Source organism: Amblyomma maculatum, chromosome 5, assembly GCF_055883805.1.
Source record: "Amblyomma maculatum isolate TAMU_Amacu chromosome 5, ASM5588380v1, whole genome shotgun sequence".
NCBI classification, from domain to species: domain Eukaryota; kingdom Metazoa; phylum Arthropoda; class Arachnida; order Ixodida; family Ixodidae; genus Amblyomma; species Amblyomma maculatum.
In genome coordinates, this window is record NC_139348.1 from 106670001 (window position 1) to 106680864 (window position 10864).

At 48.6% G+C, this 10864-nt stretch overlaps 1 protein-coding gene across 1 annotated transcript in view; it reads right to left on the reverse strand.

The window, feature by feature from the left end:
- The window catches only part of LOC146189144 (neuronal-specific septin-3-like), a 124324-nt gene extending 114069 nt beyond the window's left edge, over positions 1-10255 (reverse strand). The window contains exon 1 of the mRNA XM_084604055.1: positions 10171-10255. Within this exon, the coding sequence (XP_084460181.1) occupies positions 10171-10182 (12 nt within the window). The 5' untranslated portion in view covers positions 10183-10255. The remainder of the gene's footprint in view (positions 1-10170) is intronic.
- Positions 10256-10864: the final 609 nt, after the last annotated feature.

Genomic DNA, 10864 nt, shown 5'->3' on the forward strand with positions numbered 1-10864 from the left:
AGGTTAAAAGAAAACTGCCATTGTTGTTCGAGAAAAGCCCACTCTCAAGACGTTCAGGACCCACGTATTCCTAGAAAACCAAACGTGCTGCTTTACATAGTCACACATATACAAGCGCACGAGAAAAAAAAATAAAACCTGATTATCAATTTGGATACATGGTGAGGAACATCTCGGACTGCTTAGAAACAGCGGCTAAGCGCGTCCGCATTCCCATTTAACTTCCCCTTTTTGTATCTTATTTCAAAATTGTACTGCTGTAAAATCAAGCTCCACCTAAGAAGGCGACTGTTCTTCGATGTCGCAGTTTGCAGCCAAGCCAGGGGACAATGGTCCGTCTCTACGGTGAATTTGGCCCCTCCAAGATAGCACTTCAATTTTTGAATGGCCCATACAATGCAAGCGCACTCTTTCTCTGACGCGCAATAAGCTCTCTCTCTAGAACTCAGTTTTCTGCTCAAGTAGAGCACGGGGTGCTCATTACCGTCGTCATCTCTCTGGCAGAGAACAGCACCTAGCCCTCGATCACTGGCATCACACTGGACCGTGAATTCTCGGTCATAGTCTGGAGCTCGCAATACCGGACGGCTAATCAGCACAGCCTTCAGGTTTACGAAGGAGGCTTCCTTTTGTTCGTCCCAGACTACATTTGTCGGTTCTGTCCTGCGGAGAGCGTCGGTCAGAGGGCTAGCCAAAGCTGAATAGTTAGGGATGTAGTGATTGTAGTACCCAGTCAGACCTAGGAATGCTCGAATTTCCGTCTTCGTGCTCGGCCGCGGATAGTCTGCTACCGCAGAAATCTTAATCTCGCTGGGTTTCCTGAAACCTTGACCTACATTGTGGCCCAAGTAGTCCACGGTCGCCCTTGCCAGGCAACATTTCTCGGCCTTTACGGTTAGTCCGGCTTGACGCAAAAGGCTCAGTACAGCTCTTAGATGTACCATATGGTCCGCCCATGAGTCGGAAAAAACCGCAATGTCATCTAAATAAGGCACTGCGAATGTTTCACACCCCTTTAAAACCCTATCCATGAGTCGGGAAAAACAAAATGGAGCATTTTTGAGCCCGAAACTCATAATTGTTGGCTGGTAGCTGCCCGTCGGAGTGACGAAAGCCGCGTATCTGCTGGCGCGTTCAGTGAGCGGTACTTGCCAGTATCCTCGAGTAAGGTCCAGCGTAGTCACATATGCCGCTCTACTGACCTGTTCTACTCTCTCCTCAATATTCGGAATAGGATACACTTGATCCCTGGTGAGAGAATTTAGCTTTCGGTAGTCTACCACAGGCCTAGGGTCTTTACCTGGAGCTTCTACTAAGATCATAGGCGAAGCATAATCGCTTTCCGAGGGTTTTATTACTCCCAATTCCAGCATGCGAGTTACTTCCCTATCCAGAATTTCTCTTTGCCTTGGAGAAAATCGGTAGCACCTTGATCGCACTGGCACGTCTGAAGTCAGCTCAATATCGTGCTCAGTCAAATCAGTTCTGCCTGGCCTGTCCACGAAGCAGGCCTCAAACTCTGTTATTATCTCGCCCAGATCGGGCAGCTGGGATTTCTTTAGTTCTCCTCTCTGCTCCGTCTTTTTGAGAAGCTCCTGAGCGTTGCTTCCTTTTCCGCTGAGGCAAATCAAGTTGTCCCCCATCTCCTCGGGAAGGTTTAACGTTAGATTTACCACGGCTTCCCTCTGCACATAAGGCTTCATAAGATTGCAATGATAAATGCGCACTTCTTTACGCCTACCGGGAATTTTCACTGCGTAGTTAGTGTTAGAAAGCTTTGCAACGACTTCAGCCGGTCCTTCCCACTGTACTTCGAGCTTATTCTGCCTTGAACTTCTCAGCAACATCACCTGGTCCCCGATACAAAACGTCCTTTGACGGGCTGTCTTATCATAGTACACCTTGGAACGAGCCTGGGCTGACTTCATGCTGGCCTCAACGAGTTCCTTAGTGTTATGTAAGCGATTCAAGAGGTTCAGAATGAATTCTACTACTGTTGGGTCTTCTCCGCGCCCCTCCCAGGCTTCGCGCACCATTCGCAAAGGTGAGCGCAGTGACCTTCCGTACACCAACTCGGCTGGGCTAAATCCAGTGGATTCGTGCGGCACTGACCGCAAAGCGAAAAGCGCTGCAGGCAGGCAGGTATCCCATTCGCGCTTGTTTTCATAGCACAGTCCCCTCAGGACTCGTTTGAGAACAGAGTGCCATCTTTCTACGCTGTTGCTCTGCGGATGATGGATCGAGCTATGCACTACCTTAATGCCGCATCGCTCGAGAAATGAGGTGGTGAGGACACTCGTGAAAACGCTACCCTGATCACTTTGGACCTCGGAAGGGAATCCAACTCGTGCAAACACTGACAGCAGCGAATCCACTACACCCTCGGACGTCACCTCGCGCAGCGGAACAGCCTCTGGAAACTTTGTGGCTGGGCATAACATAGTGAGGATATAACGGTACCCTGACTCTGTCACAGGAAGTGGCCCAACTACATCTATTACTAACCGGTGAAACGGCTCGGTAATGATTGGTACTAACACCATCGGAGCTTTCCACTTATCTTGCGCCTTTCCAACCCGCTGGCACGTGTCGCATGACCGTACAAAATTTTCCGTGTCCTTAAAACATCCAGGCCAATAGTATTCTTGCAACAGCCTCTGCTTTGTTTTCTTTATTCCAAGGTGACATGACCACGAGCTGCCATGGGAAAGTCGCAGTAAGTCTCCGCGGTACTTTTGGGGAACGACGAATTGGTCCCGCTCTACTCCGCGCTTATCCTTGAATAAGCGATACAGCACTCCCTTTCTCATCTCGAAAGAAATATTGTTTGCTGTCTTAGTGGCGCGGTGGCGCTCCCTTATCTCCTGTATCTTGGGATCATTGGCTTGCTCTATAGCTAAGTCCTCTCGGGTTCCACTTAAAAGTCTCTTGAGATTACTAGACACTGGCGGCAAGAGGTTACTCTCAAGAACGTCCTCATTCCGCGTCTCATCAAGCTCACTTTCAAGTTGACATATCTGAGATGCCTCGCTCTCAAAGTTTTCTGACCTGCTATCTTCCGCATTTACCACTGTTTTAACTGCCGTTTCCTCCGCTGTGGATTTTTCTGGAATGAGCAGTGTAGCTAGTTCTCGCGCCTTTGAACGTGTTAAGGCTTGCACAACTCTGTCTCCGAAAAGGATGCCCCTCTTTCGCAGCAGCATGTCCGATTTGTTGGAGAACAAATACGGATAGCACTTAGGAAGCTTTCCTGAAACGGCAGCCTCGGTTGTTAACTTGCCGAAAGGGCCCTCGATGACCACGTTCGCGATTGGCAAGCACACACTCTGTTCCTCCACTACCTGGCGGATCCACGCACACTGTCCTGTATAGTCGGAAGGCGACACATACGCCGGATGGACAACATCCATCGTTGCGGCCGAATCGCGCAGTACCTTGCAAGGCTTCCCGTTGACTACTAGGTCATGCAGTAGGGTTCCAAAAGCTGCATATTTTCATCGCAGTCACTGACATACGAGAAAACAATCTTTTCTTTCCGGCAGTTGACGGCAATGTGACCCTGCTCATTACACCTAAAGCATGTGAGCGGCTTCCTAGCCTCAAGCTTATTCTTTGTGTTCTGCACGTTGGTCACTTCCCCACTTTTCTCACTGCCGTCCTTTCTAGGGAATTTGCCTGAAGAAACCTTCATTTCTTCGTTTCCAACTCTAGCAAAGTGCCTTTCCTGACGGTTTTTCACACTGAACTTGGGATTGCGGGGCCTATCCACTGCTGGGTTGCTGAATTGTCGGCGCGAAGCATACTCCTCAATAAGTTCGGCAGCTTCAGTTGCCGACTTAATTTCGCCTCGGTCCTGTAACCAATTTCTTTCTTTTTCTGGGAGGCAGTTATAAAACTGCTCCAAAAGAATTCGCTCGACTACAGCGTCCCTATCACTGTAGGAATCAGTGCTCTTTAGCCACTCGCCCAAATTAACTCTTAAATTGTACAGGAATTCAGGGTAACTCTCGTCCCTGGACTTAGTAGCGTTCCGAAAACGTTGTCTGAACGCCTCGGCGCTAAGCCTATACTTTCTCAGAAGGCAAGCTTTGACCTTCTCGTAGTTGTCCGCGTCCTCCTTGCTTAGCCGCGCGACAACCTCCGCTGCCTCGCAGGGCAGAACCGTCAATAATCTCTGAGACCAAGTGTCTCGCTGGAAGGACAGTTTTTCGCAGGTTCGCTCAAAGTTAGCCAGATACAGACCGATATCCCCTGATATCACATATGGCTGCATGTACTTTGACATCTTGAAATCTGCCTCCTTGTTGAGAAGAGGTACCGCTAGCTGGGGACAATTGCCCGACCTCTTGCTCAACTCTAAGTCTAATTTCCGGAGCTCAATTTCTTGGTCCAGCTTTTTTGCTTCTCTTTCAATTTCACGCTTCTTTTCCTCTTTTTCCCGCTCCTTTTCCTCTTTTTCCCGCTCTTTCTGCTGTCTGAGCTGTTCCTTTTTTTGACCGATGAGGTTCCATGCTTCACTGAGCTCCTCATCATCGGCTCCCAAATCTGTGATTGCCTTTATAATCAAGGGTTTTCGTGCCAAACCACTTGTATCAATTCCCAATTCCTCACACAATAGCAACAGGTCCGGTTTCTGCAGCTTTTGTAGGTCCATGATCGCTCCGAGTGTCGGCTACTTCCAAAACAACTGTGCAAACTACCAAACCTAAAGGCGTTTCCACACTCTTTTTACCAGTTCTAAAATCTAACCCTGTTCTAGAACCTGGTCCACATCAGAAGAAAAGCCAAGCACTCACCCACACATGCGATCGATGTTCCGAGCTGCTCTCTTGTTGGCCGATTGTTGCGCCTGCTTGTTACTTGAGATGCCACCTCCGATCACCAGATGTTGTGGCTTGTAGATTCTGATCCACCTCGAATCACCAGATGTTGTAGCTTGTAGATCCAGATCCCACCTCCAGTCATCAGATGTTGTGGCTTGTAGATTCAGATCCCAACGCTGGTCACCAGTTGTCGTGACGCTGGGGCTACGTCGACCCGGCCTTCACTTGGTAGCGTGCAGAGACTCGGGGTTGAAGTAGGATTGAATCTTCGAAGTTGGTGAAATATGTACAAGCAGGTTTAATGGCACTTTGAGAAACTTATTTACAAGATTATTTACACGAAAAAGAAGGGTACATCAGCAAAATGGCAAGCGTTAAGAGTTCATAGCGAGAAGCGACTGGATGAGCCGTTTACCCAGGGCTCAGAGCGCTTTTTTCGGGCTCTGCACTGTCCTTAAAACCCCCTATGTCCAGCCCCTCTCTGAAGATGCTGACCAACCAAATCCAGGGCACGCCCCTCAGATATCGGCATCCAATCGAACACATCACTGCACTGATGGTCTGAAGCACTGACTGGCCCGGCATTGTTTCGTTGAGCCTGGTCACTTGTTGGCGGGAAAAGATTGGGAACGGCGAGGAGGTACATTTCTATTCTTCAGCCAAGAATCGATAGGCAGCTGGTTCCGGCAAGTGGATTTACTTCTCAGAAACCCAAGTGCACGTGGGCGCCGCATACGCTCCCAGCATTGTCCGTTTTCGACAATTGCAAATCTTTCCTGCATTCCTGGGAAATCACTTAATGGCTGTATGCGTCATGCTCCTTTCTTGTCCTGCACGTCAGCGGACATGTCACTCTGTCGTCTCCTTTGGATAGGAGGCATTCCTCACTGGACGATAGGGCTTCTCGACTGGAAGGGTGAACAAAAGAAAGAAAGCACCTCCTGCATTTCCCGCAGGGGGACGTTTCTTTGTGTTTTTCCAGACGTTCTCTTGACAGGGTCAATTTGGCATTTGCAGGGTGTCCACAAAGCAAAACAGGCTTACAAAACAGGATTCCTGGAAACAGGCTCACTTAGAGCCATAGGCCCATCACCGAATATCCACAACACTTATCCATGCCCACAGGCGAACAATAGAGCGCGCAAGTGCGGATAATGCACGGTCGTAACAACCTGCAAACTTTGCCATGTCACGTGGCCTCGTGACGACAGACACCCCGCCGACCAATCAACGCTCGGCTATGTCACCTGCCAGAACACCTGCAAACTCATCCGGGTCATGGGATGTGATGACGCCCGCACCTAGTCTAAGTCAGCGCTCGTCCATGTCATATGGCCTTATGACGTCATCGACCTCAAGACTACTCAGTGAATCTCCTAACACCTCTAGGCCAATCAGGGATATTTCACGCTCACGTGGACTCTGGTGCTATCGCATTAAGCAGTAAATCTCTGGCGGCTATTGGTACCAGGAAAATACTTATCTTTTATCTGTAACTTAACACGCAGTATTTGTAATATTATCGCCGGTATTAGACGGCCCACTTTTGATGAATCGAGAATAGCTGTATATGCCGAAGTGTGCAGCAGCCTCGAATACGACCGTCAAGTGCACATTAGGTTAGACACGGTGAATGCATGACTGAGGGCTACGTTTGACTTGCGCAAGACGTTATAGCTGCATCCGCTGGACGTTCCGACATCATTAGAACTGCTCGTCGCCAGCTATAACTCGATAAACCCTGCCCATTTTCCTGGTTTTCGAACGAAGGACGCCATCACGCACTGTACCCACCGACGTCTAAACGCTCCTCATACCGATGCTAGAAGGCAAACTTTTCTCTCTCATTATATACTTTTTTATTTACGTACACTGCTCCCCTAATTGTTGCTTCTAACCGTGCGCATACATTCACAGGAAATCATCAGCGGCGGAGGAAGGTTTTATTAAGGGGAAGACGCCTGTCTGCCGCCTTAACTATACTGCACGATAACCACGCCCGACTTCCATACGGTGAGCAAACGTGCGCTCCGGACTGTGGCGGGTATACGTGTCCATTCACTGATCAGCCCATTTGCTTTCGATAAATTGATTCTGCCCCCAGTGCGCGTAGATATACAGAGTGTTTTTTTTTTTTGTGTGTGTGTGTGTGTGTGCTTTTTAAACTATTTCCAAGATTGTGTTTCGGAAGCCACGAGTTATGTACAATATGTGCAGTGAGCAGGGCAGACATCACGTACAAGATAGAGCTTGATGATTAGGACACTAACTAAAACTTAACTAGTCTAGGTTTTATTTCTGATTTTTCGTAACTTAACGAAAGTGAATTGTGAAATGGCGTTGGCATAGCTGCCGTAACCGAGATATCTCGCATATTTTCTAAACAAACAGAATGTCGCCGATGCCGCTTTGCCAGTGAGATCGAGTGCTCTTTCCAAAGAGGAGAACCCTGAACAGCTCTCACTTTTTTTTACCGAGGAGGAGTTGGAACAATGGGCTTTGGTTAATTCGAACTTCTGGCTAATGCGATACTAATCTTGGTTCCTTTCTTTTCGGTTTTCATTACGTTAAAGTGAGGGTCTAATTTTGTAGCTTTTTTATTTTTGTTTTCTTTCGCTTGGGTGTGTCATCTGAAGCGCGATTATGGCGTTTCTTTTTCGGAAGAAAAGGAGAGGAATATTACCTATACCTTCCATTTGCTGGGTTGCGTTGATACTTCGCGTAAAATATGCTGTTTGGTCACTGATACCAGCATGCATCAGCAATGTCTCGCGCTAGCTCGCTATGGTTCGTCACTTTGCTCGGTTGTCCTTCACTTTGTTACGAAGGGGTTCCATGCGCTGAGCAAGGGTGTCTTTTGCACTTCGTGTGCTCATAAATGCGGCTGGCATGGCCGGCACTGGAACCAGTAACCATAGACTCATCAACCTAACGCCATCGCCACTAATCAAGCAGCCATAGCGGGAACAAGAAAACTATAGGAGGAAGCTATTAACGGTACTTATAACGTGAACTTAAGCCTGTTTGATTTACCTTTTAATGCTACAGCCTTAGAAGATCCATCGGACAAAAGAGGCGACCTCCGACGTTACCGGTGACGACGCTCCCGTGCTGGGCGGAAGGAATAGCGAGGTCACGTACCAGACCAAATAATTTTCATTTTCCGGAGAAACGACGTCATCAGACCGGAAGTGACGTCTCAGACCCATCACCATTCCGTAAGTAAGAGGCTGAGTTACACGTTCCAATGGATACATTCACTGCGTCCCTGTCGCCACCTCGGATACCCAAATTGGGAAACATGTAGCAAAAGCTATAGATGACAGAAGAGATGTGTGGTTGTTTACAAACAGACGTATGTGGGTCCGCGGAAAACAACCATGGAAGATTGACGCACAACTCGATGCATGACCAGAACGGAACGGCCGCAAAGGCATCAACAGCTTCTAAAGCTTATCCTTTTGATTTCTCATTCAATGCTTAAACAGTGATAGTATAAGCGCCTCTGACGAAGCAAATTCAAGAATAAAAACAAATCATGAGTTGTGAATTTTAAACTACGGGGTTCAACGTGCCTGAGCTGCACTTTGGTTATGAAAGATGCCGTAGTGGAGGGTTCCGGAATGACTTGAGTACTACAGCATGTGGCCGTAGTGGAAGGTTCCGTAATGACTTATGCCCTCTGGATTCTTTAACGCACGTTGACATGCATAGCACACGGATGCCTCGGCATGATCGAAACAAGACTTCCACTCCCTTGACAGAAAACAAAAATCGGTGAAAATAATAAAAGAAGCGACCGGCTCGATTCTGGTCAGTGCCCTCTAAGAACGCCCACGAACTCCCTTCAGGAAGAAGTGGCCTCTGAAACGGTCGCGGGGAAAATATCCGGCACTCGTTTATTGCGGCTAGCCAAGCACAGATGGTGTTCAACGGGTCCTAATCGAGAATGCTATTTGTTATCTTTGTGGGCAGCGTGTTTGTGTAGCGCGATAAGGGCTCAGATGGTTTTTGTGCTGAAGGGCAACCGGCCTCTCCATTGAAGAACTCTCTAGGGCCGCAGCTGAGACGCCTACATGATTTGAGGTGTATACTATATCACGTGTCGCCGGCACGTCAACGGGAAGTGAATAACGAACTCTGCATTTCTACGGCATGACGCTCGCATCAGGCTTTCGCTCAATGACCTCTGCAGAAAGCGACACAGGCGAAGATGAAGCTGCACAGGGACAGCTTCGATGTAATGAGAGTGAAGGCCTTGACGCACTGTAGTAGCAACGCTGTTTAATACAATGCAATAGAAATGTCAGGAAAGTGCTATAGTTGGACATTAATTTCCCCTTTGCCATTCCCTATATCACAGAAACGTCAAACGAATTCTAGCTGAATGAGAACGCCTTCCATCATACGCAGTGTTTGCACGGACGCAACGCCTTTCCAGTAAACATTTAGTTTGACATTTATGCAGTGTAGAGAACAGTGGTCGAGAAATGTCCGACTAAAGGGCTTCTTTTCCTGACATTTACATTGCACTAGACTGCACTAGACAGCTTTGCTAAGTGCAGTGAAGGCAAACACCCTGAAGCTATCTCTCTGCAGCTTCTTCATCAATGTCGCTTTCTGCAGTGGCCTTCGGGCGCCAGTATGATACGAGCTTCACGCCGTAAAAATGCGGAGTTCGTAAAACTTCTTATTAGCCTAATTTATGGAAGACTAAAAATAATGGTCGCTGGGGTGCTGGAAAGAAGGTAATGTTTCTTTTTCCCGAGAAAGAACAAAATGCAGATGTAAAAAAAAAAAAAAAAAAGCAAAAAAAAAAAAACATCGGGTTTCTTTTCGCTAATGCTTCAACTAACTTGAACCTATGGTTTCTTTTCCCCTCAAATCCACCACAAGTTCAACAAGAATGCCGTTTGAAGGAGAAATGAAGAGCACGGAAAAACAGGAGCCGTCGATATGACACGCTTTACCTTAATTCTATACAGTTGTTGCTGGAAGTAAATATCAGAATGTCAAAACATTCGCCAAGAGCTATACGTCGAACTTATATGTCGCATCGCGCAGAGAGGAGAGGGGGGGGGGGGGGGGGGGTAGGTCGCTTCTACAAAAGATCTGGAGGGATAAGTTCAGTATCTGGTGAGATGTTCCCGGCTTTGATCACGGTGCAAGGCACACGTGCCACTCTCTCATACACGGATACACGCTTCGCCCGCTCACCACACACTGATCTCGCCTTCTGCAGTGGTCTTGCACTCATTTACACTCGCTTTGCACCGTAGGCCCTTGACAACAACGTAGCACACACGCACAGTCTCTAGAGTGACGCGGTTCAGCAAAACGAACTCACCGAGTAGCTCATCGCCTACGAATCCGACATCCGTGCACAATCCAAGCCGTTATCTTCGAACGCCGCGCCCCTGCGAAAACGCTTTCGTCTGCTCCACTCATCCTGCGCCGCAACATCGCCTCTGTGACTCGCTAGAGGGAGCCGCCATTGCTTATATATTTTTCTCCTCCTTCCCTCTCCACAATATTGCTTTTTTGCTAGCGGTTGTATGCGCAACGCTTGCGTGTGTTACATCTGCCGCGGCCCTCGCTTGACTTGCCACCGCCACAGGGCGAACGAGGGATTGCAGCGCATTTCCTTCTTTGACGAGAAGGGCGGGCTGAGATGAGGGTAGCGAAAAGCGCCTTCGCAGCGCCCGGGCTGCACTTGTGCGTGTGTACGTCGATGAGTTTGTTGCTTCACTGTGCACACAGCCTATTTGGGCGTTCGCGATGCTCGACGTTGCCTTTCCCGAAAACGCCTCTCTCGACCGCCTCGGCCCCGGCGGAAGCCTGCCGGGCCACAGCGCGGGTTCTGCGACATTTCTCTCCTCGACGACCCGTCTTTCTCTGTGTACATGCATTGATAGCAGAGCTGCAGACCGAGCTGCTCCTCCTGCCGCGGCGCGCGCGGGAATATTGCGGCGGAGACTGGTTTATTTCTTTTGCTTCTGTCGTCGGCTAGTTTTCTTCCCCCTGTCGTCTGGTCGTTTTCT